The sequence below is a fragment of the Prionailurus bengalensis genome, chromosome F2, assembly GCF_016509475.1.
Source record: "Prionailurus bengalensis isolate Pbe53 chromosome F2, Fcat_Pben_1.1_paternal_pri, whole genome shotgun sequence".
NCBI classification, from domain to species: Eukaryota; Metazoa; Chordata; class Mammalia; order Carnivora; family Felidae; genus Prionailurus; species Prionailurus bengalensis.
In genome coordinates, this window is record NC_057353.1 from 83,352,450 (window position 1) to 83,379,540 (window position 27,091).

General features: G+C 63.4%; 6 protein-coding genes across 11 annotated transcripts in view; 2 read left to right on the forward strand and 4 right to left on the reverse strand.

Annotated features, from left to right (window-relative positions):
- Positions 1-883: 883 nt before the first annotated feature.
- Positions 884-3,156, forward strand: MFSD3 (major facilitator superfamily domain containing 3). The gene is made up of 5 exons (XM_043602138.1): positions 884-1,937; positions 2,314-2,461; positions 2,547-2,671; positions 2,739-2,848; positions 2,940-3,156. Exons 1-5 carry the CDS (start codon positions 1,256-1,258, stop codon positions 3,111-3,113), a joined length of 1,239 nt encoding a protein of 412 aa, XP_043458073.1. The 5' UTR covers positions 884-1,255; the 3' UTR covers positions 3,114-3,156.
- An 82-nt stretch (positions 3,157-3,238) lies between these two features.
- On the reverse strand, positions 3,239-9,863 carry RECQL4 (RecQ like helicase 4). Its single transcript, XM_043602121.1, is given in 23 exon segments — positions 3,239-3,571; positions 3,660-3,768; positions 3,945-4,092; positions 4,175-4,355; positions 4,435-4,604; positions 4,686-4,815; positions 4,895-5,171; positions 5,249-5,511; positions 5,616-5,730; positions 5,803-5,982; positions 6,061-6,240; positions 6,323-6,406; positions 6,857-6,993; positions 7,070-7,162; positions 7,247-7,378; positions 7,483-7,596; positions 7,723-7,849; positions 7,921-8,082; positions 8,085-8,693; positions 8,938-9,081; positions 9,294-9,394; positions 9,483-9,516; positions 9,580-9,863. Coding segments are annotated over 23 exon segments (3,843 nt in total). The 5' UTR covers positions 9,808-9,863; the 3' UTR covers positions 3,239-3,446.
- LRRC14 (leucine rich repeat containing 14) lies at positions 9,844-13,888 on the forward strand. Of its 4 annotated transcripts, XM_043602135.1 has the most exons (5): positions 9,844-9,916; positions 10,325-10,461; positions 11,574-11,927; positions 12,109-12,693; positions 12,786-13,888. In XM_043602135.1, exons 2-5 carry the CDS (start codon positions 10,457-10,459, stop codon positions 13,351-13,353), a joined length of 1,512 nt encoding a protein of 503 aa, XP_043458070.1. In that variant the 5' UTR covers positions 9,844-9,916; positions 10,325-10,456; the 3' UTR covers positions 13,354-13,888. The 4 variants fall into 4 exon arrangements, with proteins under 4 accessions (XP_043458070.1, XP_043458071.1, XP_043458069.1 ...); XM_043602136.1 differs by lacking the exon at positions 10,325-10,461 and having other exon boundaries at positions 9,868-9,916; XM_043602134.1 differs by lacking the exon at positions 9,844-9,916 and having other exon boundaries at positions 9,984-10,461.
- Positions 13,889-14,281: 393 nt separating this feature from the next.
- Positions 14,282-19,192, reverse strand: LRRC24 (leucine rich repeat containing 24). Of its 2 annotated transcripts, XM_043602128.1 has the most exons (5): positions 19,087-19,192; positions 16,781-17,116; positions 16,348-16,626; positions 16,016-16,184; positions 14,282-15,331 (listed from the first exon to the last, which is right to left on the reverse strand). In XM_043602128.1, exons 2-5 carry the CDS (start codon positions 17,084-17,086, stop codon positions 14,403-14,405), a joined length of 1,683 nt encoding a protein of 560 aa, XP_043458063.1. In that variant the 5' UTR covers positions 17,087-17,116; positions 19,087-19,192; the 3' UTR covers positions 14,282-14,402. The 2 variants fall into 2 exon arrangements, with proteins under 2 accessions (XP_043458063.1, XP_043458064.1); XM_043602129.1 differs by lacking the exon at positions 19,087-19,192 and having other exon boundaries at positions 16,016-16,175; positions 16,781-18,275.
- On the reverse strand, positions 18,403-21,173 carry CF2H8orf82 (chromosome F2 C8orf82 homolog). The gene is made up of 3 exons (XM_043602139.1): positions 20,976-21,173; positions 20,271-20,319; positions 18,403-20,003 (listed from the first exon to the last, which is right to left on the reverse strand). Exons 1-3 carry the CDS (start codon positions 21,135-21,137, stop codon positions 19,558-19,560), a joined length of 657 nt encoding a protein of 218 aa, XP_043458074.1. The 5' UTR covers positions 21,138-21,173; the 3' UTR covers positions 18,403-19,557.
- A 765-nt stretch (positions 21,174-21,938) lies between these two features.
- The window catches only part of ARHGAP39 (Rho GTPase activating protein 39), a 110,004-nt gene continuing 104,851 nt past the window's right edge, over positions 21,939-27,091 (reverse strand). For both annotated transcript variants that reach the window (XM_043602123.1, XM_043602124.1), the window contains 5 exons: positions 26,507-26,580; positions 24,908-25,107; positions 24,066-24,157; positions 23,566-23,735; positions 21,939-23,474 (listed from right to left, as the gene is read on the reverse strand). In XM_043602123.1, the coding sequence (XP_043458058.1) occupies positions 23,280-23,474; positions 23,566-23,735; positions 24,066-24,157; positions 24,908-25,107; positions 26,507-26,580 (731 nt within the window). In that variant the 3' untranslated portion in view covers positions 21,939-23,279. The remainder of the gene's footprint in view (positions 23,475-23,565; positions 23,736-24,065; positions 24,158-24,907; positions 25,108-26,506; positions 26,581-27,091) is intronic.

Sequence of the window (27,091 nt, forward strand, 5' to 3'; positions counted from 1 at the left end):
GCGGAAACACGAGTGTGTAAAACGCTGACAAAGGGGCGCCCTGGGGAGGCCCAGGCCCTGGCGGGTGTGCAGCCCTCTGTCCTTGCCACTGGAGCAAGGACTAGTGTCTACGGTGTGCGCACCCTGTGGGTCACTGCAGTCTTCTTACGGAGGGATGGCAGTCCCCTTTTTACAGACAGGAAACTTGTTGAAGTGACAGGAGACCCACTCGGTGGCTGCACCAGCTGTCGCTCTCAGGGTTGGGCTGGCTTCAGGGGGTCAAGGGTTAGGAGCCAGTACTAGCACTCTAGCTCTGTCTGCTCTGGAGGTGGTTCCTAACCCTGGGCCACACCCGCTACCTCCTCTGGGCTTTGGGAGCCCTCTGGGATGCAGCTCTGGGCAGGGGAGAGAAGGCATGAAACGCTTGGAGGGGCGCCTCCCTCCACAGAGCCTGCTGGAGTCTGGCAGGACTTGGGCCCGCCTGCCCTCCTCTCCTGGCCTTGTCACTGGACGCTAGAGGGCGTCGCGGGGAGCAGCTGGCTGCGTCCCTCCGGGTGAGACCTTTCACACAAACCTGCCTTTCGTGGTCCTCTGTGGCCACTGGCTAGGGGAAGGCACCGGAAGCACAGCCAGAAGGAGGCGAGGGTGCCAGCGGCGGAAGTAAGCAGTAGTAGACCATGGGGGCTGCCGGAAGGACCCGGTGGACACTGCAGAACCAGGCTCCAGGTGAGGCACCAAGGAAGCAAGCACTTCTGCAGAGTTAGGGTGTGGGTCCAGGGGGTCTGGGAGCCGGACCTGATAACCTTGGGAAGGACCGGGATGGGCCACGGACTCAACATCAGCCAGGCTGCCCGCGGCGCGTGCTCAAGGCTCCCCGGCCGCACCCGGAGTGGCCACGGGGGGCGCCCGAGGGCGGCCGGCGCTCTGGCCCGCTTCTCAAGCTCTGTGGCCGCCGCATCTCGCGGCTGCGTAGAGAGCGGTCTGTGGAGGGCGCGCCGCCTCTGGACCCGAGGGTACCGGTCCGGACGCCAGCCTGCACAGCCCTGACCTGACCGGCCCAGCCCAAGAGCCATGACGCCGTATGATCCCTGACTTCATCCTGACCGGAGCGGACCCCACCCGGAACCGCTTTGCCTGCCCCTACTCCAAGCCGGACCTCTGATTCCGATCCGGCCTCTGACCTGGCCTTGAACCCAGCCCGGGCCACCAGATTCCAGGCCCAGCCCCAGCCTCTGATCCCCCAGCACTCGCCCTCGGGCTCCCCGCGCTCCTGGCCATGCATGGGAAGCTCCTGCCGCTGGCCGGGCTCTACCTAGTGCAAGGCTTGCCCTATGGGCTGCAGTCCGGCCTGCTGCCCGTGCTGCTGCGGGCGCGCGGCCTCTCCCTGACACGTGTGGGACTGGCCAAGGTGCTGTACCTGCCGTGGCTGTTTAAACTCGTGTGGGCCCCACTGGTGGACACGCGGGGCTCCCTGAGGGTCTGGCTGGTGCTCAGCACGGCTGCTCTGGGCCTGGTGTGTGGGCTGCTGGCAGTCCTGCCTCCTGCAGAAGCTGGCCAGGCTGGGCTGCCTGTCACCGTGGCAGGGCTGCTTCTGCTGCTGAACCTGGGTGCGGCTGTGCAGGACGTGGCCCTGGACACGCTGGCCGTACAACTCTTGGAGCCAGCCGAGCTAGGGCCTGGTAACACAGTGCAGGTGGTCGCTTATAAGCTAGGGGCAGTGCTGGCGGGAGGGGGCCTGTTGGCCCTCGTGCCCACCCTCTCCTGGCCCCTGCTCTTTCTGCTCCTGGCTGCCATCTATTGGTTGGCTGCTGCCCTGGTCTGGGCTGCACCAGCCCTGCAGCAGTTGCCTGTATCTCAGCCCTCAGAACGACCCCTCCGCACCCTGCACCTTCTGCAGGAATTGCTGGCCATGCCTGGTACTCTGTGGACAGCAGGCTTTGTGCTCACTTACAAACTGGGTAAGTGAGGCCTTGAGTCAGGCAACAGCAGGGACGGGAACCTGCAGGTGGATCCCCAGGAGCCCTGGAACCCGTTTTGTGGCCACCTTCTGGGGTATTAACTGTAGGCTGGAGCCCAGCCTGGCTCTGCAGCTGGGCTTTGCCTCTGGTCCTTCTCCAGCTCTGGCTGCATGGCTTCTGTGAGCTCCAGCCATAGCCCCTTGGGTCTCAGATGCTGCTTCATGCTGACCCTATGCTTGGCTGATGCCCAGTCCCAGCTGTCTCCTGGCACCCGTGGCCCAAGACAGGGGCAAGGCAGGGGCCTGGCTAGGGGAAGGCAACTGAGGCCCCAAGTGAAGAGAGGTGGGCAGCCCCCCTGCTCGCGTTCTCCCCACAGGTGAGCAGGGCGCCAGCAGCTTGTTTCCGCTCTTCCTGCTGGACCATGGCATCTCTACTCCAGAGCTGGGCCTGTGGAACGGTGTGGGCGCTGTGGTCTGCTCCATTGTAGGCTCGTCCCTGGGCGGGGCCCTGCTGGCCAGGCACTGGTGAGCCCTCCTCAGCTTGCCCCACCCACCTGCTCACACCTGCCTTGCCCCACACTCCCTGACCTGCCCCATCTCCCCACCCCAGGCAACCACTGCCTTTGCTGAGGTCTGTGCTTCGCTTCCGTCTTGGTGGTCTGGCCTGCCAGACCACCCTGCTCTTCCACCTGGACACCCCGGGGGTCAGGCTGGGCCCCAGCACCGTCCTGAGAGGTGAGGGGCTGGCCACGGGAGGGGAGGAGTCCAGAGTCCCGGGCCCTACTGATCTTGGCCCTCCCAGGGGCAGCCTTGTTGAGCCTGTGTCTGCAACACTTCCTGGGGGGCCTGGTTACAACCACCACATTCACCCTGATGATGCACTGCAGCCAGCTGGCACCCAGTGCCCTGCAGGTAAGACGGTGTGGCTGGGATGCCCAGGGGCTGCAGGGCTGGGATGCAAGCAAGCCCTCATTTGATCTCACACCCCACCCCACCCCCGCAGGCCACACACTACAGTCTCCTGGCCACTCTGGAGCTGCTGGGGAAGCTGTTCCTGGGCACACTGGCTGGAGCCCTGGCTGACAGCCTGGGGCTGCATCTCTGCTTCTCCCTCTTCCTTGCTCTCTCAGGCATGCCCATTCTGTATCTGGGTCTGGCACCCAGCACCCTGGCCTGAGCTGGGTGGCCAGCCCACCTAATAAAGCTGAGCGTGCCCACGGCCTAGCTGTCTGGGATGTGTGATGGGCACGGCTGTCCTCAGGCCGTGGGGGCTGCCCCATAAGAAAAGAGGGTTCCTAAGAATGACTTGAGCATTTTTTATTCCGCGTTTTGGGGCCTCTTCGCCCCGCTTCTGGTGGTGGGCTTCGCCCAGGTAGTCAGTCACTGTCTTGGCCACAAATGTCCCTTCTCTTTTCCCTGATAAACTGCCACACCCGGCTCCCTCTGCACGGTGGCCACACAGCCCCCTGTGTGTGACATGGGGGAGCAGGGCTGGCCTGCGGCAGGGTGGTCAGTGGCCCCACAGCAGGATCTCCTCTGTAGCTAAACGCATCAGGGCACGGAAGCTCAGATGCAGGTGTTTTCTCCAGAAACGCCGGTCCCGCCCGTACACCTGGGCTGGATAGCAGGGGCTTCCTGTGGTGGAGTGGCAGACACAGCCCTGAGGACTCTGGGCCAGACCTGGCCCCTGCCCATGTCCGAACCCAGCCTCCCAGGCCCTCACCGATGCCATGGAAGATACGGGCCACAGCCCTGCCCGAGAACTGCTGGTCTGGCCACGAGGACAGGAGATGGCGGATGTCCTGGCGTATCTGGTCCTCCCAGTCCTGGATCTGTGGGTGGCAGGCACGTAAGGCCAGCCCACACTTCCACAGCACCAAGTTCCGCACAGCCCACCGTGGTGCAAGGCAGGAGACAGAGTGTGTAAGCGTGTGCACGCATTTTGCTGCCTGACCTCACTGCAGGCCCGTGTCCTCTCTTCAACCCCCCAGGAGGGGCTGGCACTCACCCTGGCCTGTCCTGGCTCTGGGCCCTGCTCGTCTTCCATGCCTCCTGGCCCCTCTTCCTCGAAGTAGCCGCTGACCAGAGCCTTGAGCCTGGCACTGTGCTCCTCATCAGGCTGTTCCAAGCAGGGCCCGCAGCTGGGGAAGGCTACACTGGGGTGAGAGGAATCTGTCAGCGCGGTTCACCAGAGGGGGAAGCGGGGGTGGCCTCAGGCCCCGCCCACCTCTCCTGCACCTGTGAAAGGCCTGGAAGGTGCGTCGCAGGCGTGCCAGGGCCTCCTGCTCACGGGTTTGTACACGTTCATATAGGAAGTCACAGATCTGGTCCTTCTCGTGGGCTGTCAGGTCTCCGGGGCTGTGCAGACAGAAGGCGAGCTCCCGGAACTCCACCAGCACCCCCGTGTCTCGATGTGCACCTGCCAGAGAGCTTGTGAGACACAGGCAGGAGGGCGGCAAGCAGGGCTGGGTCCGAGCAGGGTTGGGGGCAGGGCTCACCTGTCCCGGGCTCTGGGTACCACTGCAGTTGACGGAGAGCCTGCTTTGCAGGGGCGAGCTTCCAGCCCATCGAGTCGGCCAACTTAACCACGTCAAACTCTACGGAATAGCTTCCTTCACCTATGTTTTCCTGTGGCTGCTGGGCTAACCAGACCGCCAGTGGAGGACACCTGTCCCAGGGAAAGGGATATGTGATTAGCAGCCCTGGTCCTGTGCCCCTGGCCCCAGCCTGGGGTGGGATGTGTGCTCACCTGCGGGCCAGGGCCTGGAGCTGGGGGAGGCCCCCAGGGCAGCGCAGGTGGCAGTAGGCATAGGTGGGTGCCAGCAGCTCCAGCCAGCGCCGTGGGTGTAGCTCCAGGTAGCACAGCAGGGTCTCAATGGCTGGAGGCAGAGCAGGGCTTAGGGGACACAGGGACGTGGGGATGCGGGGAGGTACCCACTCCTGCCCCCAGTTCCTCACCCTCCTCAGGCATGTCCAGGGCCTGCACCAGCGGCTGCACTGGGAGTGCCCGCTCATGACCCAGGCACTGGGCTAGGCCTCTGTTGCTGGCTTGCTCGGCCTCGCTCGGGGACACGGTCACAGGCCTCTCTCGGCTCTTGGCTCCCTCCTGCTCTGGGGGCTGTCGGGCATGGGTGCAGGTGCAGGGTGGGAACGAGCACTGTACCAGCTTCTTCACGGCAAGGAAGTCGGAGGCCTCGGCATGCACGTGTCTACGCAACTCCTGCAGGTCCCGACCCTGCGAAAGAATAGCTGTAAACGTGGGGCGGTGGGGTGGGGTGGGGTGGGGGGAGCTCAAGTGGGGCAAGTAAGAACCTGGGGCTGTAGAAAGAGGTGGCAGTGTGCGGGCTGGCCGTCCCGTCCAGCCCGGCCCACAGCCTGCACGTAGCTCTCAAAGCTGGGGGGCAGCCCCAGGTGCAGCACGGCCCGCACGTCTGGCCGGTCCAGCCCCATCCCGAAGGCCACTGTGGCCACCACCACCCGCAGCCGGCCCTCCATGAAGGCCTGCTGCACCCGCCGGCGCTCCCGGGCACACATGCCGGCGTGGTAGGCTTCGGCCACAGCTTCCGGGGCCTGGCCTGCAGAGAAGACACAGACAGTTGGGTAGAACGTGTTCCTGGGGCAGGTCCGTGGGGCACAGTCCTGCTGACCTCCTCTCTAGGCCCCAGGTCCCAGGCCTCACACAGGCAGGTGCGGAGCAGCGCAGCAATGCGCTCCGTGTCTTCGCGTCTGTTGCAGTAGACGATGACAGAGTTCAGGTCGCGAAAACGATCACTCTGCAGCAGTGTCACCAAAGCCTGGTGGGCGACAGTGGTCAGCACGGGCTGTCAGAGGCAGTGCCTCTGCCGGGCCCCGGTGTGTCCACTCACCTGGTCTGGGTTCCTGTCCGTGGACACAGAGAGGTACAGGTTGGTGGGGATGGTGACTGGCCCTCTGAGGACATGCTCCTCAGCCACGCCTAGATGCTGAGCCATGTCTCTTGAGGTGCTGTGCGTAGCCGTGGCCGTAAGACCCAGAAAGCAGCGGACACCCATGTGTTCCCGCAGCACCTGTGTGGGAGAGGAGCCAGTGAAGGTGCCCCACCCACCCTCCCTTGCCCCTTCGCTTGTACCCCAAAGAAGGCTCACCTTGCAGACACGCAGGTAGCAGGGCCGGAAGTTGTGGGACCACTGGGACAGGCAGTGGGCCTCGTCGACACAGGCAAAGGCAACGGGAGGCAGCTGAGGGAGGGAGCCAGGGGTCCCTGCCGCAGCCCCAACCAGTGCCTCGGGTGACAGCATCAGAACGTGCACCTGGGCCGCCTGAACCTGAGGACGGCAAGGTCAGGAGCATCATCGAGGGCCTGCCTTCTGTCCCTACCCATCTTGCTGTGTAAAGCCCCTCCCTCACCTTCTTCAGGGCAGAGTCCCGCTCCTTCCTGGTCATGCCTGAATGGATGCAGGCCGCCTTCAGGCATGGGGGCAGGCCAGACACCTGTGGGTACAAAAGGACGACCAGTTGCAAGCCACCCTTCCCCTGCTCTTCCTCAAACAGCGCTCAGTGGTGCCTGGCCTGACAGCTGTTGCCATCTTCAACCTGGGCTCCCTAGGGAGAAAAATCCCAGCTCGTAGATCCTGTGACTAAGGATTCAGAGCCCCCTGTGAGCCTTGGTTCAGGAGTGCCAAGAGCAGACAGGCCCCACTGGGGACGTCCTCCCTCCCTAGAGCTGCTCCTCTTGGGGGTGGACTCAGGTCTGGCCAGCTGTGTCCCTGCTGCCCTTGGACCATTGCCAGGCCGGGGACTGTGGACAGAGCTGGCAGGTTGAGAACAGCTGAGCTCTCTACAGCTCCGGCCAAGTAACTGACAGCAGCCCCAAAGGGTCAGAAGAGCCGTGGGCACTGGTTCCTGCCTTCCGCATGTGCTGGAGGGGTCCCGTCTGCGCACCTGGTCGTCCATGAGAGACAGGAGGGGAGAGATGACCAGTGTGAGGCAGGGGCTCCGCCGGGCATAAAGCAGCGCGGGGAGCTGGTAGCACAAGGACTTGCCAGCACCGGTGGGCAACACCAGCAGCGTGGATATGCCTGGTGGGAACAGGGTCAGTGTGCTGTCCTGTGGCCGGGCCTTGGCCCTGTCCCATCCCCCAACAGCCAAGCTCACCAGAGAGGATCCGCATGACCGCATGTTCCTGTCCGGGGCGGAAGGCACGGTGCCCTAGCTGCTCCAGGGTCTGGAATACCTCAGCTGGCGTCTCTGTGGACACAGGTGTCGGTCAGCATGGCCTCAAGTTGCCCCCATCCCCCAGTAAAGGCTCTCAGCTGAAAAGCATCTGCTCACCTGCCACTTGCCCAGAGGGCCCTGGTGGGTAAAGTGGTGGCACGGTAGGGGGCAGGCAGGGCACCCGGGGCACAGGCTGTTCCACGGTGACCAACGGCTCAGGCCCAGCAGGCTCTGGATCTTTCTCACTCACTAGAAACAGATGGACAAGGGTGGTGTGGGAACTCCAGGCTGGGCTGGGGTCATTCTAGCAAAAACACACCTAGCTACAACCTGCCCTCCACCCCTTCATTCACCAGGGAGTCGGCAGCTGGCACTGCCTGTCCTCTGGACTACTTCCTCCAAAGCGAGCAGGGTCTGTGTGTCGTCTTCATTCTCACCACCTTTCTTCTGGGGGGCTGGGGTATGCTCTAGGTTAGGTAGAAGAAGCAGATAGGATCTTTTACCTGAGCTACAGGTGCTCCCCGCCCCCCCCCAAGAGTACAAGTCCTCTCCAAAAACCTCAGCCCGGCCCACCACCAGAGCAGAGGTCTCACCTGGTTGGGGGCACTGGGATGACCAGTGGCCTAGCTGCCCACACCGGAAGCAAGCATTCTTGAGCGTGGCTCTGGGCCGACCACCTACAAAATGCTCCCCTTTCTTCCGCCACTTCTGCTTCCACATCTGGGGGCCATAAGAGAGGGTCACGTGGCAAGAGGCAGTAGGGGTGAAGGGAGTGCCTGCCAGCACCTCACCTGCTTGCGGAGGAGCCTTCCACGGAGAGCCGGGCCCCGCACGTAGCGTTTCTGCTTCATGTTGAGCCGCACGTAATTACCCCCGTTCCGCACAGCTACTCTGGAAGGGATGTACAAGTGGGCCATGCCCCAAGCCTGCCCCAACCTGGCTCGACTTAAGGTGACCCTACCGGGAGGCTGAAGCTGTGGTACCTGGAGGCTGTGGCGCCACTGGGGCGCTGTGCCCACAGGGGTTTTCCCGAAGGGTCTTCTGCATGTTCTGCAGCCCCAGCTTCCTCAGGCAGGGGTCCTATTTGGCCACTGTCTTGCTGGGCCTGTGCAGGGCTCCCCTCTGGCTCCCTATTCCGTGTCCACCTCTTGCCTTGACTGTCGCCAGGTTGGGGGCTCCCTGCACTGACTCCAGCTGTCTGTAGGGCTTGAGCCTCAGGGCTAGTGCTGGGACCAGGGACAGATGGGACACATGAAGTCAGAGACTGTGACTGCTCTACACCCAAGTTAGGCTGGCAGGCCTTGGAAGCCCCCAGAAAATCTGGGGCCCCATTGTGACACCGCTCCAGCCAGCCAGGGTCTAGGGAGCCCAGTCGCAGGCTCAAGGACGCCTGTAGCTGCTGGAGGCAGCCCGGCCTCAGCTGGGGCCCAGCAGGCTGCAAGGGCACCTCACTGACTTCTTCTGGAGAGATGAGGGCAGCCCCTGCACCTGGTGGCCTTGGGGTGGGCATCTCGGACGAGGGTCTTCGTGGAGTCCGGGGTATGCGGCTCAGGGCTGGCCCAGCCTGGTGGGGGTGCGGGGGAACAGACCAACAAGCAGGAACTCAGGTCTCCAGGCTGCCGCCGACCTGAACTCCCCCCAGGAGTTTCCGCCTGATTAGTGCTGCAAGAGCGTACGTGTGCACGTTTGCACAGGCACATGTGCGTGGAAGGGTTAGCAGAAAAGGGTATCTGGGGGTCCGGTCACTGAGTGGAGAGCAGCTCTGGGTACAGGTTGGATGCACTGACTGCCTAGCTCTCAGCTCTCACCTGCAGGGTGCCCTTGAGGTTGGCCTTAAGCCTCTCCCCGTAGTCCCGCACAGACCCTGGCCGGCTTGGCCCAGAAAGAGGAGGATGCGGACTGTGGGTCGCAGCCCGATTCAAGTGGGGCCCCCAGCAGCTGGGTTCTGGCACCTGCAAGAAGAGGCGGTGGGAGTCCGAGCCAGAGAAAGGCTGGTGCGAGGGGCGGAGTTGTCCCCAGCTCCCTTCCCCAGCCCCCAGGCCCTCCTCCACCATGTCCAGTCCTCCCCCAATGTTCTGTGCCCCACACAGGCTCGTTCACGGCTCCTCTGGGCTCTGCCACGCAGGAGACTGGCCGGGAGGCTGGGGCGTCAAGGCCTGGGTACCTCCTCTGCCTGCACGGAAAGCGATTGCTTGGGGCCGCGGGGTCCGACCCCTTCTGCCTCCTTCAGGGCCTCCTTCAGGGCGCGGTACTCCCGGTAGAGCGCTGGGGATGGGGTGAAGGGTTACCGGGGGGCCGCCGGTCGCCCCACCCACCCTGCGCCCCTCCTTCCGCCCCGCGTCGGCGGGCTCACCCCGGGTATCCTCAGGCGCCGCCGCCACGTCCTCCTGTGAAGGGAGCGCGTCAGCCGGAGGCCGCACCCTCAACCCCCGTCCCCGGACAGCCCGCACCTGGCCCGGCCGCCTCCCGCGCCGCCGCCGGAACGCGCTCTCCCAAGCCTGCAGCCGCTCCCGCACGTCCCGCAGTCGCTCCATGGCGCTCGCCCCGCGGCCGCGGGCTCCGCAAATCTCCCGCCGCGAGGGAGACGCCGGCCGCCAGCCAATGGGGGCGTCCCGCAGGGTCGGAGGCGGGGCGTCTGGGCAGCCTCCTCCGGGGCAGCCAATCAGTGGGACCCTCATGGGCAGACCAATGGGTGGTGGCTACGTCATCGCGGTGCGCGGAGGCGCTGGGCGGGGCGCGGCGGACCGTGAGGCGGGGCCGGTGGCGGTCGTAGCGGCTGTGGGGCCGGTGAGCGCGGGCGGCCGGCTGGGGATGGAGCGGGGCGGCGTGCGCCCCCGGCCCTCCCTGGCTGCACGAAGCAGGCGCGGGTGCTCGGGGCGGGCGCCGCCCGGGAGGCGGGAGCGGGAGTCGGGCGGTTCGTTTGCGGGGTGGGGAAGGATCTGGAGCCCCGCGTCGGGCAGAGCGACCTCGGGCCCCGGGGGGCGACGCACCGGCTTCGAGGGGCATATCCCGTCCGGGAGGCGGAGGGCGTCGCACTGATGGTGTCCCTCGGCTCGAGCCCGGGAGGAGCCGGGCGGGGGGCGTCTTGGGGCAAACGCCGGGAGCCGCGGGCCGGCGGGAGGGGGCGGCGGCCACCACACAAGAGGCTCCTCCCATGGTGACCACACTGGCTGCTTTCATTTCCTCTCGTGACAGGTGCTCGGTTGGTCTGTCCTGTCACAGCGAGGTATGAGTCGTCCTCGCGAGAATTGTCTACAGGCAGAGCAAGGCCGAGGGTTGACGTTCGGGGCTTCTCAAGAACCAGTGCCCTAAGGACTTTCGTTGTGTATGAGGTCCGGAAGAACAGGGACTCTGGGGCCCGACTGCTCCCTCTTCCCCGAGCTCATCGCCCAGGCTGTGACCTTGGCCGGGCAAGATTTAGGGCTTAGTTTTCTAATCTGTTTCTGGGGGGATGACTGGGAAGCAGTTTTGAGGATGAGATGTTTGGCCCGCTGAGAGTCCACTGGCTGTTACTGCTGCTGAAGTCAGTAACAGTGCTGATATCCAGGTACCCCCCGGGGTCCCAGGCCTTTTTTAGATGCCCCTTGTTAACTTGGATGCGCTTTCTGCTGCTGCCTGTACCCATCTGAACAACTCCTGGCCTGGGGTCTTATGAATCCTATAGGTGTGAGAGTCACTGTGGTTTTTTAGGGAAAAGGGAGATGTTTAGACAGGTGACAAAGACTTTGGTGGATGAGGTTTGCTTTCTGTTTTTCTGTAAGTCTGCAAAGATCTCCATGCTTGGCAGCACTACTGGACCATAGTAGTTAGGACTGAGGGTCACGCTGAAGGCTTGGGTTACTCAGGCTGTCTGGACACAATGTTCCCTGGGTACCCGTTCTTTTTACCTATGCTGGTATTTATTAAGCTGCGTCAGTGCTTCCAGGTCCTGTCCGAGGACCGCCTGCAAGAGCTGGAGGAGGGTGGGGCAGGTTCCCGCCCCTTGGGAGAATCTTAGCCCCTCTAGTGTTTGTGTGCTTTGTGAGCTTTATTCTAGTTTTGAAGAAAAGAGGATCTCTGATAAGCAGCTTTGTGAGGTCTGAAGTACAGATGTTGGTGGTGGTGGGGGGGGGTCCTGCAGAGCAACAGTCATCAAAAGCACACCCAGGCCAGTGGTCATTTTTGGTATTGTGCTATTTATGTACTGTTTGATGGCTAAGTTTTCCTAAAGAGGCACCATGCTTCTGGAAGTAGGGAACCGGGGGGGTGGCCCCATTCCTATTTTCATTCAGTTCAACCCATTGTCAGGCACCTAGCACTTGCTTTTTGGTGCCACGGTCCTCCATTGAGTGCCAGCTCTGTGCTAAGCACCACGCTGGGTCTTCCCACTACCAGCGATGGAGGAGGCTATGGCCGGGCGGTGGCCTGGGGTCTGTCCTCCCCGCTGAAGGGCCCTTCCCTGCAGGTGGCTTCCTGCCTGGCCCGGCGCCATGCACACGCTTGTGTTCCTGAGCACGCGGCAGGTGCTCCAGTGTCAGCCAGCTGCCTGCCAGGCCCTACCCCTGCTGCCTCGAGAGCTCTTCCCCCTGCTGTTCAAGGTGGCCTTCATGGACAAGAAGACTGTTGTGCTTCGCGAGCTGGTGCACACATGGCCCTTCCCGCTGCTCAGCTTCCAGCAGCTGCTGCAGGAATGTGCTCACTGCAGCCGGGCCTTGCTGCAAGAGCGCCCCAGCACAGAGAGCATGCAGGCTGTGATCCTGGGGCTGACAGCCCGGCTCCACACCCCAGAGACCGAGGCTGGCACACAGCCTCTCTGCAGGTATGGGTGCACCCGAGGGGCTCTCAGGCCTGGGGGGTGCAGAGAGGGTTCCCCCCTGAGGTTCCAGGCGAGTGCAAGAGCTCAGTGCGGAAACAGGCATGTGGCTTCTGTCCCAAGGTGGCTGGGAGTGGGTGTGGGTTCTGCTTCCTTGTCTCCTGCTTCAGCCTACCCGTGCTCCCAGGAAGCATGCCCTGCGGGTGCTGGACATGACGGGCCTACTGGATGACGGCGTGGAGCAGGACCCTGGCACCATGAGCATGTGGGACTGCACAGCAGCTGTGGCCCGCACCTGCATAGCACAGCAGCAGGGCGGGACCGCGGATCCTGGGCCAGCCCCCATTCCTGTGGAGGTTCGTGTGGACCTGCGGGTGAACCGGGCCTCTTACTCGTTCCTGCGGGAGGCACTCCGGAGCAGTGTGGGCAGTCCCCTGCGGCTCTGCTGCCGGGACCTGCGGGCTGAGGACCTGCCCATGCGCAACACTGTGGCTTTGCTGCAGCTGCTGGATGCGGGCTGCCTGCGCCGTGTGGACCTGCGCTTTAACAACTTGGGCCTGCGTGGCCTGTCTGTTATCATCCCACATGTGGCCCGATTCCAGCACCTGGCCAGCCTGCGGCTGCACTATGTGCATGGGGACTCGAGGCAGCCCTCTGTGGATGGCGAGGACAACTTTCGCTACTTCCTGGCCCAGATGGGCCGCTTCACTTGTCTGCGGGAACTCAGCATGGGCTCCTCTCTTCTCTCGGGGCGGCTGGACCAGCTGCTCAGGTGAGCAAGCCCCACTATTGCCCTGTCCTTTTCCCCTCTTCCGAGACCCTGCCCTGGTCCTACTTGGTTGTGACCTGTGTGCCCTATTCTAGCACCCTGCAGAGTCCCTTGGAGAGCCTGGAGCTGGCCTTCTGTGCCCTGCTGCCCGAGGATCTGCGCTTCCTGGCACGGAGCCCCCATGCTGTCCACCTCAAGAAGTTGGACCTTAGTGGCAACGACCTGTCCGGCAGCCAGCTGGAGCCTTTCCAGGGTCTGCTGCAGGCAGCAGCAGCCACACTGCTACACCTCGAGCTGACTGAGTGCCAGCTTGCTGATACCCAGCTGCTGGCCACGCTCCCTGTGTTGACGCGCTGTACCAGCCTCCGCTACCTCGGTCTCTATGGCAACCCACTGTCCATGGCGGGCCTCAAGGAGCTCCTACGGGATTCGGTAGTGCAGGCTGAGCTACGCACGGTGGTGCACCCCTTCCCTGTGGACTGCTATGAGGGTTTGCCCTGGCCACCGCCTGCCTCTGTCCTGCTGGAAGCTTCCATCAATGAGGAGAAGTTTGCTCGTGTGGAGGCGGAGTTGCACCAGCTGCTACTGGCCTCAGGTCGTGCTCATGTGCTCTGGACCACTGACATTTATGGGCGCCTGGCCGCAGACTACTTCAGCCTATGACCTCTAGGCTGTCCTGGTGTTCAGGGCTGCTGGAGACCCCTCCCTGCCTTAGGTAGACAGAGCCTTTGCTGGGACCCTGTTGGAGGCCTGACACGGAGTCACTGGTCTCTGGTTTCCTTGCTCTTGGGCTCTCGCAGCCTTCCGATGCTTGGTGGAGCACCTTGCGAGGTTTTGCCCTGTACCTGTTCCCCTGACTGGCTGACTGCGGGCTTAAGGGCTGGATTCCAGGCCTGTTAAGGCCAGGCTTGGTTTGGGGTGCACTTGGCTGCCCTCTGGTGTCCTGGTCCTCTCTTTGGAATGTTTCTGGGGTCCCAGCTGTGAGCTGAGAGAGGGTGTTCTGTCTGGGCCCTTCCCAAGAACAGACTGCTCTGGGGTTGAAGCTGGAACAGGGACCTGCTTCAAGGTGGGTTGGGTCCCCACGCACTGGAGCCTTTCATGGTTCTCTCTGCCCTGGCACCCGGGAGACAACCTGGCTGGGCTTTGGAGCCAGCGGGTGTCATTAAGGTACAAATGTGCAGTGTGTTTGGAACTTAAATTTGTGGTGTTTTTTTCTGTCCTAACTGGTCAGAATGACATGTCACTGGCTCTGCTGTCCCCTCCAGCGTAGCCACTGGGTAACAGCTGTCTTCCGGTCTGTTGTCCCCCTCCCTCTTTCCTGGGCACCTCCACAGCCCTTCGCCTCTCCCACCTTGGGGAGGCCCCAGGTCCTCCAGCAGGCTGGCGGGCCAGTGGCCGGACCTGCAGAGCTAGCGATTAGGGTGATGCTGGAGGGATCTTTTCTGGAGGGCTTCGGTAGGGCCGTGGGGAGCCTCCTCGGCCACCGTCCCTTGACGCCTTAGGGATTCTGTCCGCAGAGCTGGGGGTCCGCAGGTGCCTGCGCCCCGCCCTCGGGCCCCCAGATCCCACACACGGCTCGCCGCACACTGCGCAGCTTTTACCCTTTACTGACTGCGCTGGAGCATGCGCGGGGCGAGCCCGCGGGCCTGCCAATCCGCGAAGACTACGTCATCAGCGAGCGCCCGCCCGCCCGCCCCTCTGGGCCGCACTCTTCAGCAGTGGATCTCGTAGGCTGCCGGCGGCTGCAGCGGGAGGCCCTGCGCCGGCCCGGTTGCTGCGCCATCGGCAGCCTCCGTCGGGCCCTCGGCGAAGAGTGGCTTGGAACGGTCGATGACGAACATCTCGTGGCCTCGCTCGTCGCGGAGCTCCTCGAGCTGCGCGAAGGTGCAGGGCCCGTCCGAATAGTCGTTGACGAACAGCGCGCCCTCCCCCGGCAGTCCCGGCGCCTTTTTTCTCTTGCGCCGCCGGCGGCAGATCATGGTCGCCAGCAGCAGCGCCGTGAGCGTAAGGAGCGCGATGGCGCCCGCGATGGCCGTCTGGGTGGCCAGGCCCAGGGCGCGGAAGGCCATGCTGCCGGCCTCTTGCAGGGGCTCGTGGCTGACGGGGCCGGCGGCCGGAGGCGGCGGGGGCGCCAGCTGCAGCTGCTGCTGCTGGGACAGGTTGACCAGGAGCTGGAAGGGCACGCGGGCGGCGCCGCCGGCGTTGGAGGCCTCGCACTCGTACTTTCCAGCGTGGGCCAGGGTGATGTTGGTGAGGAAGAGCATGCCGCTGCCCGTGTCAGAGGCGCCGGGCCCGCCTGGGCGCGGTGCCCCGCCTTCTGGCTGGATCTGGGCCCGTGGCTGCCCTTCACGAGGCTGGGCCACCTTTCTCCAGGTCACCAGGGGCTGCGGGTAGCCGGAAGCCTGGCAGGCAACGCGCAGGTCCTCACCCAGGTTGGCCGTCACCTCCAGCGGCTCCACGTGTACAGAGGGCGGGATGCAGATGAGGCTACTGCCAGATATGTCCAGGAGACTTTGAAGTGCCAGGCGCGGGGGCTCTGCACACATGATGTTCTTGTCCCTGGAGCTGAGCAGCCGCTGGCCCCCTTCCTTGATCCATGCTCCCAGCCAGTGCAGGGCACAGTCACAGCGCCATGGGTTCTCTGTGGGCAGAGCAGTGGCGGACGGGTAGCTCAGGAATGGTCCCAGAACAACCTGTGCAGTTGGGCTTCTGCTGGCCAGAACCGGAACCCCTTTCCCACCTCCCGGAGAGGGGCCCCTGCCACCTCTTCTCTGACCTCAAGCTCCCTGGAGTGTGGGCAAGCTCTTCCCTCCCCCTGCAGTTCTGTGCTGCGTGGTCCAGTTCACTAATTTCTAAGAAAGCCTCTGCTCCTTTGAAGTCTCTCCCTGCAGCAAGTCTCATTACTTGGGTGGATAGTCGGTGTCCCCAAAGGCATCCCACAGCACTGAGACCTCGCCAATCCTGTCAGCCTCGTCCTCAGGTGCTGTGTCCTGGAAATGCCAGCCCTAGTTTCGTCTTTCCAGTTTCTGTCTGTTCCCCCCACCCCCCCCATAGCTCCCGAGTGTCCAGTCCCTCAACAGAGGATTTCTACCTTTTCTGTCTTAATCCTTAGGCCAGGTCCCTGAGCTGTGCCCCTTCCAGCACTCCCATTCCTATCAGCCGCCCATGGGTCCAGGTGATGGTATGACCCTGCAGAGCGCTCCTGGATGGTCTGGGATTCAGAGCCACTGCCATCAAAGCCCACTCCACACCTGGGCCTGCTTCCCACTGCCACCACTGTGGCCGAGGAAGATACCCTGGCATGAGAACCTTCCCCAGGAGGTACCTGTGAGGCGCAGGACCTGCAGGCTGGCCAGGGGCTGTAGGGCCTCACGACTGATGGTGCCCAGTTGGTTCCTGCTGAGGTCCAGCAGTGCTAGTGAGGAAAGCCCAGCCAGGGCCTGGTCCTCCAGCAGCTCAATGCTGTTTTCCTGCAGGTGCAGCTCCTGCAGTCGCTGAGGGAAGGACAGCACATCATCAGGGGAAGGGGCCCTGGCGGCCAGGTCCCCTTCTTACGGAGCTAACCTGGGTTAACTTTTCTCCCTTTCACTGCTCTAGCCCCGCAGGGCAGGTGGAGGTATCGGAGGACCCTTGCCCTTGCCCACCTTCCCCCCTCACCGGTAGGTGCAGGAAGGTGAAATCCAGCAGCTGCACTAGCTGGTTACCAGCCAGGTAGAGTGCACGCAGCTGGGCCAGGCCCGCGAAAGCGCCAACTCGCAAGCCGCGTAGCCGGTTGCCGGTGAGCGCTAGCTCTAGCAGGCGTGACTGCGCGCGGAAGACGCCTGGCTCCAGGGCGCGCAGGCTGTTATTGTGCAGGTAGAGACGGCGCAGGGCGGCGAGAGGCGCCAGTACGCCCGGTTCCAGGCGCGCGATGCTGTTGTCCTGCAGGAACAGCGTCTGCGGGCCGGAGGGAGGGTGGGAGGGTGTTTACCCTGCTGAGGGAGTCTCCCTCCCCTGGGGCTCTCCAGCACCCACGGGGACATTCACACACCCCTCCCTCCGTGTCGCGGGCACCTCTAGCCGCGGCCCAGTGGCCCCAAGCGGTGCCCACCTGCGTCCCGGGTGGGATTCCGGGCGGGACGACGCGAAGCCGCAGGGCGCCGCACTCCACCGTGGCGCTGTAGCAGCGGCAGGCGGCTGGGCAGCCGGCAGCGCGGGGCGGGAAGCCAGGGAACCACAGCAGCCACAGCAGCAGCAATGTGGGCGCCCCCGGGGCCATCTCCCGCGGGACCGGCCGCGGACCACGAAGCTGCAACCTCCTGACGGGCCTCCTTATAGTCCACCCTGGATGTGATGTGCCTCCTGAAACACAGGTTGGCAGGCCTGCCCCTAACACTTGAGAGCCAGCGAAGAACATGGATGGAGGCCCACACCCTGTGTCTAATTTCTGAAAAGTTATAAATCAGTTCAAGCAACCGATAAAAACAAAAACAAGAAACAAACAGAAAAGTTGGCTTTTTTCCTTTGCAAAAACACAGTCATGAAGATTTGGAGCATCAGGTTCCGATTTAGAATTTCCAGAGTTCTTAGTCTTACCACACTGGCCATGTGGGGAGAGCCAACACCACCCCAGCCCCCTTCTCTTCCCATCTATTTCCATCTGGCACCGTAAGCGATTTTGCACTCATGCATGTGGGCGTCTCTACTTTCTAGCAATTAGCCACTCCTTGACTCTAAGGTACAAGAGGCTGGTGCAAAGTGTGGGCTTGGGAACATGTAGGTGGTGAAGCCCAGGACCCAGTTACCCAAGTGCAGGCTAGAAGGGGAAGAGGCTCTAGGAAGACATTTCTCCTTGTCCACATGGAGATGTCCAAAAGCAGAGCCCAGAGCAGAAGTCTTGTGCCCCCAAGACGAAGCCCAAGGCCCCACACCACGTGTCCTTGTCTTCACCTGACCCTGACCCAGCATTAAGTCTAGTCCTTTTATCCCTAGAACTCATGCTCTGTCTCCTGACCCTGGGACCCACCTGATGTATGTTGATGGGAAACATGGGTAGAACTGATCCTGGGAGCCACCAGCCACAGGAAAATGCAAGCATAGCTTGGCCAGCCCCTGCCCAAGCCCTTGTGGGGGTGAGGGTGGGTGGAACAGCTTAGACAGAATTAGGGTTAATTCTCAGGAACTTGCTAGACAATTGGGGGATGTGATACACAATAGGAAAGTCAGTTCACAAGCCACGGCCTACGTTCTCTCTGCTGTTTCCCAGAAAAGTGCTTCTGTTTTGGGGAGTAGGAAGGGCCCTGTAACAGCTGGGTTGGGGCCTTGGGCCACCAACTGGGTTTCTAGGATAGTTCCCAAGTGGGCTCTGGGAGCAGTGACCTCCTGGATGGTAAAGGAATATATAGTGTGTTGGGGATTTATGCACATGAACCGGTGATCCTATAAAGATGGGAAGACCTGTGTCTAGTTCCAGGGACAGTGAGTCCAGTTTTAAAGGTGGGGACATGGGCTGAGAAGCCAGCTAGTCTGGAGCCAGGGATAGCAAAGCTGAGGGTGTGCTGTCATGCAGCCTCCAGCCCTTCCTCAAATGGTCCCCACTCTGAATAACTGCCTGTTTTCCAAGTCTCTCTGCTAGCAAGAGTGAGTCATGTGGAAAGGGACCAAGTGCCCTTGATGTCTGTTCGAATCTTGCTCTAAATTGTAACTCATATGATTATTTAAAGTCACTAGAAATGAGGTAGGCACACCAAAAGTTTTAATGGAATAGCTTTGGCCCAGGCAGAGTCAGTTCCCAGGTGTCTCAGGATGTGCGTTGAAGCCCAAGAATCTAAAGGCATACTCTGGGCTCCTGGGATCCACTTCCCTGAGCATAAGGGCTGGTTCAGGTCTTGCCCAATCAGGCTCCAGCAGCCAGTCCTCTTAAGTAGAGGGGCTTCTTGGCTTCCTCCTCAGGATTCAAGGCACTGTTCACAGGGACACCCCCTAGACGCTGATTGGAATAAAAGGGCCGGCCTGAGCAGGGATGAGGGGCCCAGGCGGGAAGAGCAGAGGAGGCCAGCCCAGAAATCCTTTTACCCAGCGGACAGCCCTCTAATCCGGTTGGGCAGGGGGCGGGGCGTCACACACAGGATTCTGCGATGGCTGTTACCGTCTCCAGGGCACCCATCTGTGCGGAGACTGGAGCGGCGAGGAAGCCCTGCGACCCCCTCGGGAGCAGTGCGAAGCCCAAGTCGCGTGCCTCGATCCCCCATGGTGTCACCTGCATCCCCTCCAGCTGGGTCTGTCCCGGGCCAGTTCAGGGCAGGGCGTGGTCCCCGCCAGGTCGCCTCCCCTTCTCGATGCGCGCTGGGGACATAGCCGGGAAGGTCCCCGATCCCACCCCCATGCCCACTGACCTCGGGTCGGGCGCCCCCTCACCTGACGCTCCCGCGGCGCGGCTCCCCCGCTGAGCCCGAGGCGCCCAGGCCCACCGAGCAGTGCAGGGCGGGGGAGGGGCGGACGCCGCTCGCGCACGCGTACTGGAGCCCCTGCGCCTCCAGCCGCGCCGCCGGGGCCTGCCCCTGTAGGCGAGGGCCGAACCAAAGGACGCCCCAGGCCCGAGGTGTTGGGGGGGGGGGGGGGGGGGGGGGGGGGGGGGGGAGGGGGGGGAAGTAGAAGGGCCCGCGACCCCGCCCCTCCTCGCGTTCGAAGCCGCGGCAGCACCTCGGACAGCGCCGAGCACCACGGGGCCGCGGTGCACCTCTGCCGCGCACGCGCATTCTGCCGGCGCGCTCTTTCGGTGGCGCGTGCGCAGCGATGCGCGGCCCGGGCCACAGCGGTGAGGGGAGAGAGGACGGGACCTCGGCGGGGCCAGGGGCACCAGCGGCCGCCAGCCTTCCTGCCTGCGGCTCAGGGCCGCGAGGCGGCGAGCAGCAGCGGGGCCAGGTCCATGGTGAGGGCGAGGCGGCGGCCTTGCCAGCGCACGTGTGAGGGCAGCGCGGGCGCGCCGGGCGGGTACTCGAAGCAGGCGCTAAGCTCGAAGGCTAGGGCCGAGCGCACCAGACCCACGCCGCCCGCTCGCTCTGGCGCGGGGTGGTAGAGGCGGCCGTTGGCGGCCAGAGGCAGCAGACGCGCCGGCTCGAAGGGCACGGCCAGGGCCTCACCGCCGCCGCAATAGGAGAGACGCGGGGGCCCGGAGCCCGAGGCCAGCAGGTGCGTGAAGACCACCGGCCGGTCTTCGCAGCGCAGGAAATTGCGCTCTCTGCCGCAGGGCGAGAGGAAGGGGAAAGAGGCCTCGTAGCGACCGCTGTGGTTGGGTCTCAGGCGGGAGAAGAAGGTGACCAGGAACTGTGGGTCTGGAGGAGAAGGACACGGTTGCTTACCATGCCACGGTACCCTACCCGGGGCCCTACTTCCCCAGGCAATCGGCGCGCCCTGGGCAACGCCACGGGCTGGCGCCGGATGTGGGCACACCACCTTGGCCTCACTCTAGACAGCAGGGCTCATGAGCACAGGATGCCCAGTCCTCTGCTTCGGACGGGCCAGTCGGCAGGCTGGGGAGCAGAGCCCACCAGGGCCTTGCCGAAGGGAGAAGAAAGGTGGGGAAGAAGTTGCACCGGTACCTTTGAAGCAGGTGATGAAGTTCTTCATTTTGGAGTCATCCAGGAAAAGCTGCAGACAGAGGGGCAGGCCGTGGCCCATGAGTCCCAACTGGAAGCCCGACAGAGTCGGCCCCAGGGCGGGGAGGCTTGGGCAGGCCTGAGCCGGGGCCAGTGTCCACTCTCCTTGCGCTCCTGTGCACGCCGTGTGCAGGGAGGCGAGTGGAAAGTAAACCTGGGGACCCTGCCAACATTCCTGCATCTATCCCGCACTCCGGGCCGTGCGGGTTCCTGAGCTGCCATGTCCTCCCTGTACCTCTCCCTTCCTCCTTAAAAGTTTCTAATCAGATGTGCCACCTCCTCCGCGGAGGCTCCTGGACCTGCTTCCTCCCGGATATGCTGGATGATTCCCCTGCCAGGGCTTGCAAAACAGGCAGGGCGACCCGAAGCTGGGGATCACAGGGTCGGGCAGGATCTGGGGATGCAGAGCGCACGAGACGCAGCAAAGTGTGGCAGGTTGGCTGCTGGGGCGGCGGGGCGGGGGGCGACCCCTCTCGGGCTGAGACCGGGCGCCCCAGGCGGTCCAACTCTGGGTCCCACCTCAGCAGTCAAGTTCTCATTCTTTAGAGACCCCGCCCACCCATCCGGCCCCGCCCCTCTCACAGGCGCCCCCTCTCTGGCCCCACCTCTCTAACCGGTGCGCCCGCTCCGGCCACGCTCCCGGCCCACCTGGCCCTGATGATCCACATAATAAAAATACTCTCGCGTCTGGGGCTCTGGGGTCTGGCCCTGCGTGTAGGAGACGCCCCCGCCCCCGCCGCAGGCCCGGGTCTCCGGGGACCGCGCCAAGACCACGGCGCAGGGCCGCAGCGCCCTGCATGCCCTCCACATCTTCCCCCGCGCGCCGGAAGCGGCGCGCGGGTCACGCGGGACTGGCGCTGCGTGAACAGGCTTCCTCCCCGCGACTCCGCGGCCTCACACTTTGGTTCCGGCAGCTGTCGCGGAGCTCGCTTTCCCGGATCGCGCGGGATTCCAGGGCCGTGGGCAGCCCCGACGCTGTTCATTCTCTGGCCTGCGGGAGCGGCCCGTCCTGCCATCCCGCCGGGGTGGGGTGGGGTGGGGTGGGAAGAGACCGCCTGCCGGCGGGGTGCGCACGCGAGACGGACTGGGAACGGGGCCCTGGCGGGAGTGCAGGTTCTGTCCCTGTCCCTCTGTCCTCGGGGGCCGACCGCCGGCACTTGCCTCTCGGCCTACCGCTCAGAAAGTCAGCTTGGTGGGGCGGAGTCTGCGTGTTCAAGCAGCTTCGGAATCAACACTGCCTAGCCGTCTATGGCAGATTGAGGGTAGGGAGGGTCGCAAAAAGCCCACTCCCCGCGCAGACAGGCCTTTATAAAGAGGTCAAGAGACATACCCCGGGGGCCTCAGAAGGCGCAGGGGCGGCCCAACACCCACCTGGTGCCTCCTCCCTGGCCCTCATTCCCAGGAACCAGCCTTGCTTGCAGCCCACCGCTCCCCCCCTCCCCGCACCCCCCCCCCCCCCCGCATTCTCCTCTGGTCTGTCCACCCAGGTGACTGTGCCAGCCCACAGGCTGGCTTATGTGGTGGGCTGCCCAACCCCCAAACCAGCCCCCTGCAGCCCTGCTGCGACTAGAAGAACAGGAGTCGACAGAAAGTGACCATGGCTCTCAACTCTCAAGTGTCCGTATGTATTTTATTCACACAAAGTGTTGTCACCTCTTGAGTCCATGCGTCAGAGCCAGAGTCTGTGGCCGGGCCACCCACCCCAGGCCCGGAGACCACCCGACTGAGGACGCTACCTCAGGGAACACCCGGGGCCACGGCAGGGCTGGGCTTTTTTGTTTTTAATAAATAAAAACTCAACTCTAAAAAATATATATATATATGTATATATATATAAACTGGGGAGAAATTAAGTTTTACAATTGGAACTCAAAATTCCAAAATGGAAAATGTACAGACTGAGAGTCTAGGTACTTCCTAACCCCAGCTCTGGCCTTGAGGAAGGGCACTCCTGGGCGCTCCCTGGTTCCCCAGCTTGGGGTTCCTTCCCTCTCTTCTACCGCAGGTCCCAGATGGGGATGGGGCAGGGTTTGGTTTTTGGTCAGGAGCCAAGAAAGTGGCGAAGAAAATGAAGGAGTGAGATCAGCTTGCTCTGCAGAGGACAGGCTAGGACGGCTCAGAGATAAATAGCATTTGGGTTAAAACTATGTCATTAGCAAATTTAGTTCTTATATCTTTCCCTCTATATCTCTATACACAGGCGGGTTCGTGTGCTGGATAGATTCTGAATTTATAGTTACACGAAGAAAAAAATACTCTTGCCCCCCACCCCCACCCTGCCCCAAGAATGCCTGCTCAACCCTGCCCCCGACCCCAGAGGACTTTGGTTTGGGGGCCCCTCCCTACCCAGAGAGAGTCTGCCAGGCCCTGCTCCGGTGATGGGACAGCCCAGTGCCCTGGGGCCCCCAAATTCCCGCGGTCTCCATGTTGGAGGCCGCAGGTGGCAGGGGGCAGGCGGAGGCTGCAGGCCAGGAAGGAAACAGAGGGGAACCGGGGAGGGGCAGAGGAAAGAGGGGCAGCCGGGCAGGGTCCAGGCCAGGGCCAGGCTGAGCGCAGGAGCCCCAGCTCCAGGGGAGGGTGGCATGTGCTCTCGGGCCGGCCGGGAGGGGCAGTGTCACTTGGCTCCAGGAAACAGAAGGCACTTTCTCGGGGCTGACCGGCCGGTGGTGGGCGGGGCGGTGCCCACAGAACTGGCCACGAGGCAGCGGGGTGGGAGGGGGGTGTGCGGACAGAGACGCCCTTCCCACAACCCCTCTGCCCTGGCTGCGACCTCAGGCCCGGGGCCTGGGTGGGAGAGCTGGGGGCTTCCAGGGCTGGGGCGGGCATGGGCGGGGCCTGGCATGCTGCCTCCGCGGCTGGGGCGTTCCCTCCCCCCTCCCGGCGTGCTCCCCTGCCCGGGTGCACACCCGAGCGTCGGCTCTGTCCCCATCCTCGGTCCTTGGGACCCACGTGCTATAGCACGCCCTCCATGAAGCTGGTGTCCAGGTGCTGGATGAGCACGCGTAGGAATGACATCTCCTTGCGAGTGTTCTCGAAGATGACGCGCGGGTCGTCCGACCGACAGCGCAGGCAGTTGGGTGCCATGACCATGGCCAGGTTGCTGACATCCATCTTGGTGATGGCCACGTTGGCTGGCTGCACGAACACCTGCGGAAGCGAGAGGAGGGTGGGCCCAGGCCGGCGTGTTGAGTGCTGGGAGGGGGGGGTGGGGGGGTGGGGGGAGTGCCCCACCGGGTACCTGAAGGAAGCGGATGAGGTAGCACAGCACCAGGCGGTTGATGCGGGGCAGCGCGTGCACCACGGCCACGGCGGCCTCAGGGCTCTCGTAATGTGCGATGCACTGCTCGTAGAACTCGTGCGGGATCAGGGGCTCTTCCAGCTCCCGATACCACAGCTTCAGCAGCGACGCTACAGACACAGGGCAGGGGGGAGGGGGAGGGCTCAGCCCAGCCTGCTGGGCAGGCACCCCTGTAGTGGGAGCAAGGGCCAGGCAGGGGATGTGTCGGGGAGGGGAGGCAAGTGGCGTGACCAGACTGGAAAGAGTCCACCTAGCCCAGGTAGGCTGCCCAGGCCGGCCCTGGAGGCCTGGGGGATTGTGCAGGGAATGGAGGAGGACTGCAGGAAGGAGGCCCCAGGGGAGACTCTGATGGGCAGGGGGTGTCTGTGCTGGAAATGGACCGGGAGCCACACTGTTCCAACGGCCCAGACCCGCTCCAGCTCCTAGGGGAATGGGCTCACCAGGGACATGGGGGTCCTCCAGGCCTGTAGGCACCTTCCACTGGTCTACCTGTAGCTTCAGGGCGTTCACTTCATCAATGTCCCCAGGAACTCTGTGGAATACACGGGTGAGTCTCACCGAGTTGGAATCTTGTCTTGCCCTTGATCAGGCGCCTCCCCATTGGACTGGCCTCTTTTCCACCAGGGAGAGAGGTGGCTTGGGGCTCCTACCCCATGCATGCTGACTGCTGTCCCTCCCCACTCTGCTAGCCACCCCCGTGCGGATGCCATCATCACCGAGGCCACTGAGGATCAAACCCACAAGCCTGTTTCCCCAGCTGTTCTCTTGGGGCTTGGGTGGAGGGCCTTGTACCATTCCCCCCGCAGGGCAGGAGCTATCATCCCTATTCACAGGCGAGCAGTCTGCTTGCTGTTGCTGTGTCTTTCCAGGCTCGTGTCTTTGGCTCAGCCTGTGGTTGCTGTCCAAGTGCCTTCTGGGACCCTGGTGGCCATTTCTGCTCAGGAACGGTCTCTGGCTGACCCCCCTGCCTAAAGTCAGGCGCGCTGCCATTCAAGGGGACGACTCTCGGACTTGCTTCCTAAGGACACGGCCCTGCCCTGCCTCTCCAGGCTACCTAGTGGCCCATTTGCCCCAGGGTGTCCCTCCCCCCCTTCAGATGACGGCCTCCTGTGGGGGGGCCTCTCTGGCTACTCCCAGGCAGGGGCATGGGTCTGGACCCCAAAACCCAGGGCTGAAGCAAAGAGGTAGGCCCAGTGGTCCTGGTGCCTGATGGTTCCTGCCTGCCTGACACACAGTGCAGCCACCCGAGGCTCCCAAACCCAGGGCCCAGGTTGCGGGGCACCTGAAGATGCCTTCCGTCTGGTCACCGTTGAGCGCTAGCACCTCCTCAGACAGACGTGTCTGTACCCAGGGCAGCTGCCGGTCAGGGTAGCGCTCCTTCTGCAGGCTCATGACCTCCTGCAGTGCGCTGCCAAACATGGATGGGCTGAACACAGCGTTCTTGGCGTGCCGGATCTCCTCCACGTTGGGCTTCTTCAGCCCCTGCCAAGATAGCCCAGCTCTCCGTCTCAGTGTGGCCCCACCGCCCTGCTCCCAGCCTTCCCTGTGCCCTGTACCCTGTACCCCTCCCAGGGCTGCCTCTGGCTCGGCCACCCTCCCTTCTCCCCTGTCCTCTCATCCCCGGTAACTCCAGACATCTGCCCAGTCAGAGCTGGCGGTACCCGCAATTCCCTGGTCCCCAAGTCACTGGGGGAGGGGCAACCTGCTGGGCCACCTACACTGTCCCAAATTTTTAGGTGGCCCTTGTTGGTCACACAGGAGGAAGAGGGGAAGGACTCCTGGAATGAGAGCTGCCTGTGGCAGTGGGAAGTCCAGGCCGGCTGACCTGGACCATGTGAGACCACCCTGGGGTAGAGGTGAGGGGGGAAAGCCTGAGATGGGCACAGGCAGCAGCTTCTAGAGGCGGGACTACAGAAGTGCATTCGAAGGGAGAGGGGGAAGGGACAGCCAGGCTCCAGGACAGCTGCCTTCAATAGTTGGGGAAAGGACTGGCCTAGGAGGCCCTGAGGGCTTCGTGGGTAGGGGTGGGGTGGGAGGCTGAAAGGGAGGAGGTAGGGGACAGAAGGGAGAAGATGGCCACAAATCCTAAGACCAGGGAACAAGGTCCAGATGTTTGGTGTGACTGAGGCCCCTCTACAGGTGCCGCAAAATGTGGGCTCAGGGCAGGGAAGATGAGAGGTTGTGGGAGGGGTGTGGCTGTCCAGCTCTGCCAGGCAGTAAGAGGCCCCAGGGGCAGAATGGGGGCCAGGGAAGTGGCTAGGGGGGGACACTACTGGGACCACCCGCACAGCTACCACTGGTGGGGCTGGGCCCTTGGACCATCATGGCCAGGTGGGTGGCCCGGTGTGAGTGAAGGGGCACATGGTCGTCTTCTGAGCCCGCCCTGCATTCCAAGGCTGGGCCTCCCCTGGGTCCAGAGGCAGTCTGCCAGGGTGGGAGGGTCCCTTCTGGGAAGGGTGGTCTCTTAGCCTGCCCACGTGCTGTGCCTTTCTCTGCCCCTCACCCGCACCAGTATGACGGCGACAGGCCTGGGGCGGCTGGTGCTGCTGCGGCAATGCGTCCCACCCTCACTTGGGCTGGTGTGCTGATGCCCTGGCCTAGCTACACATCCCTTTGCCTGCCGTGGCTCCTCAACTTGGGGTGCAGCCCCTGCCAGAGGCCTTTCCCGGCTGCCTGCCTAGGTAGGCTCCCTGGAGCACTTTCTGTGCTGTTAACTGTCACACGCCCCACCCCGAAGCCGAATGTGCAGGTTGGGCTCAAGGTGAGCGGGACACTCGGCAGGATGTGAGGGGTGGCTTGCCAAGGCTTCCTTCTGGACCCTGCCTGGGTGTCACCGGCATAGCCTGCCACCCCTGCCCGGCTGTCCTGGGGGAGCTCGTACCTTTTTGGCCCCCGTCAGGGCCGCCTTTTGCAGCTTGTGGTAGCAGTACTTGGCATATGTGCTGATCGCCACCCCTGGAAGAGAGCAGGTTCTGGTCGGCTGGGCGTGGGTGTGCGGGGCACAGAGGCCAAGAGAAGCAGCAGCAGGGGTGAGGAGAGGCAGCTTCTGCAAGAGCCCTGGGGGCCCGGGCCAGTGGGTCCTCGCTTTTCTGGGCTAAGTCCTTGAAAGCAGAAACCCACATCGAGAGGCCAGAGGGACTCCCTCGCCTCAAGGAGCCAGGCTTGGGAGGCGACTCCTCTGCCAGCCCATCCACACTTCCTCACGGCCAGGAAGGGCAGGCTGGGAATGAGACTTATTCCCACTGAGTCACAGGCAGGGTAGGGCAGGACCTGGGCCCCGGGGTCTCCAAACCCATGCTCCCCTTGCAAGTTAGCCCCGAGGAGCCCCTGACAAGGGCCATTTCCACAGGCAGCAGGGCTAAAGGAGCTTAGTGCCCTCTGCCTTGGGCCAGCACTGGGGACGGGGCTTTGGGCCGAAGGTCCTGCAGCCCTGCCTCCAGCCAGGGATGCTGTGTAGCTGTGGTAG

Coding starts and splice junctions, on each gene's coding strand:
- MFSD3 (XM_043602138.1), top strand. CDS start 1,256: ATGCATGGGAAGCTCCTGCCGCTGGCCGGGCTCTACCTAGTGCAAGGC. Junction 1,938..2,313: donor TGTGCTCACTTACAAACTGG/GTAAGTGAGGCC, acceptor TTCTCCCCACAG/GTGAGCAGGGCGCCAGCAGC. Junction 2,849..2,939: donor TGGCACCCAGTGCCCTGCAG/GTAAGACGGTGT, acceptor CCACCCCCGCAG/GCCACACACTACAGTCTCCT.
- LRRC14 (XM_043602135.1), top strand. Junction 11,928..12,108: donor GGCACACAGCCTCTCTGCAG/GTATGGGTGCAC, acceptor CCGTGCTCCCAG/GAAGCATGCCCTGCGGGTGC. Junction 12,694..12,785: donor CGGCTGGACCAGCTGCTCAG/GTGAGCAAGCCC, acceptor GCCCTATTCTAG/CACCCTGCAGAGTCCCTTGG.
- LRRC24 (XM_043602128.1), bottom strand. CDS start 17,086: ATGTTCTTCGCTGGCTCTCAAGTGTTAGGGGCAGGCCTGCCAACCTGT. Junction 16,185..16,347: donor TCACCTTCCTGCACCTACCG/GTGAGGGGGGAA, acceptor TCCTTCCCTCAG/CGACTGCAGGAGCTGCACCT. Junction 15,332..16,015: donor GCAGGTCCTGCGCCTCACAG/GTACCTCCTGGG, acceptor CTCTGCCCACAG/AGAACCCATGGCGCTGTGAC.
- CF2H8orf82 (XM_043602139.1), bottom strand. CDS start 21,137: ATGTGGAGGGCATGCAGGGCGCTGCGGCCCTGCGCCGTGGTCTTGGCG. Junction 20,320..20,975: donor ATGTGGATCATCAGGGCCAG/GTGGGCCGGGAG, acceptor CTCTGTCTGCAG/CTTTTCCTGGATGACTCCAA. Junction 20,004..20,270: donor CTTCATCACCTGCTTCAAAG/GTACCGGTGCAA, acceptor CTTCTCCTCCAG/ACCCACAGTTCCTGGTCACC.